The sequence below is a fragment of the Eriocheir sinensis genome, unplaced genomic scaffold, assembly GCF_024679095.1.
Source record: "Eriocheir sinensis breed Jianghai 21 unplaced genomic scaffold, ASM2467909v1 Scaffold602, whole genome shotgun sequence".
Taxonomy (NCBI): domain Eukaryota; kingdom Metazoa; phylum Arthropoda; class Malacostraca; order Decapoda; family Varunidae; genus Eriocheir; species Eriocheir sinensis.
In genome coordinates, this window is record NW_026111946.1 from 115,001 (window position 1) to 120,000 (window position 5,000).

The window sequence follows — 5,000 nt, forward strand, 5'->3', positions numbered from 1 at the left end:
GAGGAGGAGGATGGGGAGAAGAAGGTGAAGGTGGTCTCTCTCTCTCTCTCTCTCTCTCTCTCTCTCTCTCAGGATCAAAAGACTTATAATCTTAAGGTCATATTCTTCCTAAACCACACCTTCCACAAGCTCACACATTTGACAAGGCTTTCGTAGGAGTTATGAGCATTTCCAGGGGTAGTTTCATGACCCTGGTGGTAGTGTGACCCTTCCTCTGTACCGTGAACCTAAAGAAACACACATTTGACAAGGCTTTCGTAGGAGTTGTGGGCATTTCCAGGGGTAGTTTCATGACCCTGGTGGTAGTGTGACACTTCCTCTGTACCGTGAACCTAAAGAAACACGTATTTAACAAGGCTGTGGGAGTTGTGGGCATTTCAGGGGTAGTTTTGTGACCTTCCTCTGTACCGTTAACCTAAAGAAACACACATTTGACACGGCTTTCGTAGGAGTTGTGGGCATTTCCTGGGGTAGTTTGTTGACCCTGGTGGCAGTGTGACCCTGCCTCTGTACCGTGAACCTAAAGAAACACATTTGACAAGGGTAGGAGTTAGGGCATTTCCAGGGTAGTTTCATGACCTGGTGGTAGTGTGACCTTCCTCTGTACCGTGAACCTAAAGAAACACACATTTGACAAGGGGTAGTTTCATGACCCTGGTGGTAGTGTGACCCTTCCTCTGTACCGTGAACCTAAAGAAACACACATTTGACAAGGCTTTCATAGGAGTTGTGGGCATTTCCAGGGGTAGTTTTATGACCCTGGTGGTAGTGTGACCCTTCCTCTGTACCGTGAACCTAAAGAAACACATTTGACAAGGCTTTCATAGGAGTTGTGGGCATTTCCAGGGGTAGTTTCATGACCCTGGTGGTAGTGTGACCCTTCCTCTGTACCGTGAACCTAAAGAAACACGTATTTAACAAGGCTTTCGTGGGAGTTGTGTGCATTTCCAGGGGTAGTTTCATGACCCTGGTGGTAGTGTGACCCTTCCTCTGTACCGTGAACCTAAAGAAACACTTATTAGAACCCGATTGAGCTCCTATTTGGCCTTTGGAGGTGGTTGATGTGAAGGCTGGAGGCGGGTGAAGATACCGACCGTGGTGTGGGTAGCGGCGGGCACCATAGCCTCGGCATTCTCAAGCAAATAAACAAACAAGGCAAGGGTCCATATCTTCAAACCATCAAGCATTTCGGGGGAAGGGAAGGGAAGGAGAGAGGAAAGGAAGGGAAGGAGAGAGGAAAGGAAGGGAAGGAGAGAGGAAAGGAAGGGAAGGAGAGAGGGAAGGAAGGGAAGGAGAGAGGAAAGGAAGGGAAGGAGAGAGGAAAGGAAGGGAAGGAGAGGAGAGAGAAGGAAAGAGAAGGGAAGGAGAGAGGAAAGGAAGGGAAGGAGAGAGGAAAGGAAGGAAAGAGGAGAGGAGAGAGAAGGAAAGAGAAGGGAAGGAGAGAGGAAAGGAAGGGAAGGAGAGAGGAAAGGAAGGGAAGGAGAGAGGAAAGGAAGGGAAGGAGAGAGGAAAGGAAGGGAAGGAGAGAGGGAAGGAAGGGAAGGAGAGAGGAAAGGAAGGGAAGGATAGAGGTAAGGAAGGAAGGAGAGAAGGAAGGAAGGAGAGAGGAAGAAGGAAGGAGAGGGAAGAAAGGGAAGGAAGGAAAGGAAGATTAGGGTAATGTAAGGTAAGTTAAGGTAAGGTAAGGTAAGGAAGGGAAGGAGAGTGAACCGAAAGGAGATTAGGTAAGAAGGGAAGGGGAGGGAACAATGGGAAAGTTAGGTAAGGTAAGGTAAGGTAAGGTAAGGAAGGGAAGGAAGGGAAGGAGAGCAAAAAAAAAAGCTAAGGTAAGTTCAGGAAAGGAAGGGAAGGGAAGGGGCAAGGAAGGGAAGGAGGGGGAATAGAGGGAAGGTTAGGTAAGTTAAGGTAAGGTAAGGTAAGGTAAGGTAAGGTAAGGAAGGGAAGGAGGGGGAATAGAGGGAAGGTTAGGTAAGGTAAGGTAAGGTAAGGTAAGGTAAGGAAGGGAAGGAGGGGGAATAGAGGGAAGGTTAGGTAAGGTAAGGTAAGGTAAGGTAAGGTAAGGTAAGGAACGTTGGGGAATAGAAGTAATGTTAGGTAAGGTAATGTAAGGTAAGGTAAGGAAGGGAAGGAGGGGGAATAGAAAGATTAGGGAAGAGGAAGGAGAGGGGAGAAAGGGAATGTTAGGTAAGTTAAGGTAAGGTAAGGTACGGTAAGGTAAGGTAAGGAAGGGAAGGAGAGAGGAAAAGAAGGGAAGGAGAGAGAACATAAAGAAGATTAGGTAAGAAGGGAAGGAGAGGGAAGAAAGGGAATGTTAGGTAAGGTAAGGTAAGGTAAGGTAAGGTAAGGTAAGGTAAGGAAGGGAAGGAGGGGAGATAAAAGACATTAGATCAGGCTTTCCTAGAAGTTATGATCATTTCCAGGGGTAGTTTTATGACCCTGGTGGTAGTGTGACCCTTCCTCTGTACCGTGAACCTAAAGAAACACACATTTGACAAGGCTTTCATAGGAGTTGTGGGCATTTCCAGGGGTAGTGTTATGACCCTGGTGGTAGTGTGACCCTTCCTCTGTACCGTGAACCTAAAGAAACACACATTTGACAAGGCTTTCATAGGAGTTGTGGGCATTTCCATGGGTAGTGTTATGACCCTGGTGGTAGTGTGACCCTTCCTCTGTACCGTGAACCTAAAGAAACACACATTTGACAAGGCTTTCATAGGAGTTGTGGGCATTTCCATGGGTAGTGTTATGACCCTGGTGGTAGTGTGACCCGTCCTCTGTACCGTGAACCTAAAGAAACACACATTTGACAAGGCTTGTAGGAGTTGTGGGCATTTCCACGGTAGTGTTATGACCCTGGTGGTAGTGTGACCTTCCTCTGTACCGTGAACCTAAAGAAACACACATTTGACAAGGCTTTCATAGGAGTTGTGGGCATTTCCAGGGGTAGTTTTGTGACCCTGGTGGTAGTGTGACCCTTCCTCTGTACCGTGAACCTAAAGAAACACACATTTGACAAGGCTTTCATAGGAGTTGTGGGCATTTCCAGGGGTAGTGTTATGACCCTGGTGGTAGTGTGACCCTTCCTCTGTACCGTGAACCTAAACAAACACATATTTGACAAGGCTTTCATAGGAGTTGTGGGCATTTCCAGGGGTAGTGTTATGACCCTGGTGGTAATGTGACCCTTCCTCTGTACCGTGAACCTAAAGCAACACACATTTGACAAGGCTTTCATAGGAGTTGTGGGCATTTCCAGGGGTAGTTTCATGACCCTGGTGGTAGAGTGACCCTTCCTCTGTACCATGAACCTAAAGCAACACACATTTGACAAGGCTTTCATAGGAGTTGTGGGCATTTCCAGGGGTAGTTTCATGACCCTGGTGGTAGTGTGACCCTTCCTCTGTACCGTGAACCTAAAGAAACACACATTTGACAAGGCTTTCATAGGAGTTGTGGGCATTTCCAGGGGTAGTGTTATGACCCTGGTGGTAGTGTGACCCTTCCTCTGTACCGTGAACCTAAAGAAACACATATTTGACAAGGCTTTCATAGGAGTTGTGGGCATTTCCATGGGTAGTGTTATGACCCTGGTGGTAGTGTGACCCTTCCTCTGTACCGTGAACCTAAAGAAACACACATTTGACAAGGCTTTCATAGGAGTTGTGGGCATTTCCAGGGGTAGTTTTATGACCCTGGTGGTAATGTGACCCTTCCTTTGTACCGTGAACCTAAAGAAACACACATTTGACAAGGCTTTCATAGGAGTTGTGGGCATTTCCAGGGGTAGTTTTATGACCTTGGTGGTAGTGTGACCCTTCCTCTGTACCGTGAACCTAAAGAAACACACATTTGACAAGGCTTTCGTAGGAGTTGTGGGCATTTCCAGGGGTAGTGTTATGACCCTGGTTGTAGTGTGACCCTTCCTCTGTACCGTGAACCTAAAGAAACACACATTTGACAAGGCTTTCATAGGAGTTGTGGGCATTTCCAGGGGTAGTGTTATGACCCTGGTGGTAGTGTGACCCTTCCTCTGTATCATGACCGTGAAGAAACTCATTACAACCCCATGAATCTCCTATTAGACTTTGGAATTAGTTGACGTAAAAGAGCATTAGATCAGGCGCCCCCCCCCCCCCCCCCCCCAACACAAGGATCGAGAGGGCAGCACTAACACAATCAGGCCGCTCTCTACTGTCGGGGCTTCACGGGTTGGACATCTGGATCGTGTCTCTCATCTGTTTCTTTCGAGTGAGACGCTTCTGAACACCCCACGCTTTCAACAGAAGAAGAAGAAGAGGAAGAAGAAGAAGAGGAAGGGCTGTATCAAGACCCCTCCCCTTAACACAGACTGCCAGAAGGACATTTGGGAAGGGTTTTAAGACTGCAATTTCACACATCCCGCTAGCATGCTCAAAAATACTCTACATTCATTCACGCGACATATCAACCACACACACACACACACACACACACACACACACACACAGCGCTGGAGACACATTATAGAAGGTTTCAAGGCACCCATTCTTCAACACTTCGGGACTTACAAACCAATATTGGATTAGAGTTTCGTAGAGGTTGTTGTGTTAGTGTTTCCATGGGTAGTGTTATGAGCCTGGTGATAGTTTGACAAGGCTTTGGTGGAGGTTGTTGTGTTAGTGTTTCCATGGGTAGTGTTATGAGCCTGGTGATAGTTTGACGAGGCTTTGGTGGAGGTTGTTGTGTTAGTGTTTCCATGGGTAGTGTTATGAGCCTGGTGATAGTTTGACGAGGCTTTGGTGGAGGTTGTTGTGTTAGTGTTTCCATGGGTAGTGTTGTGAGCCTGGTGATAGTTTGACGAGGCTTTGGTGGAGGTTGTTGTGTTTGGGGAACGGATGGGAGGGGAATGAAGAAGAAGAAGAAGAAAGAAAGAAAGAAAGAAAGAAAGAAAGAAAGAAAGAAGAAGAAGATGAAAAAGAAGAAGACGAAAAAGAAGAAAAAATAGAAACTCAAGAAAAATG

At 46.9% G+C, this 5,000-nt stretch overlaps 2 protein-coding genes across 2 annotated transcripts in view; both read right to left on the reverse strand.

Annotated features, from left to right (window-relative positions):
• Nucleotides 1-5,000, reverse strand: part of LOC126993331 (titin-like) — a 68,429-nt gene that overhangs the window by 55,556 nt on the left and 7,873 nt on the right. The window lies entirely within an intron of this gene.
• Nucleotides 115-4,101, reverse strand: LOC126993339 (melanoma-associated antigen C1-like). The gene is made up of 5 exons (XM_050852348.1): nucleotides 3,729-4,101; nucleotides 3,309-3,413; nucleotides 2,870-3,098; nucleotides 691-776; nucleotides 115-332 (listed from the first exon to the last, which is right to left on the reverse strand). Exons 1-5 carry the CDS (start codon nucleotides 4,055-4,057, stop codon nucleotides 131-133), a joined length of 951 nt encoding a protein of 316 aa, XP_050708305.1. The 5' UTR covers nucleotides 4,058-4,101; the 3' UTR covers nucleotides 115-130.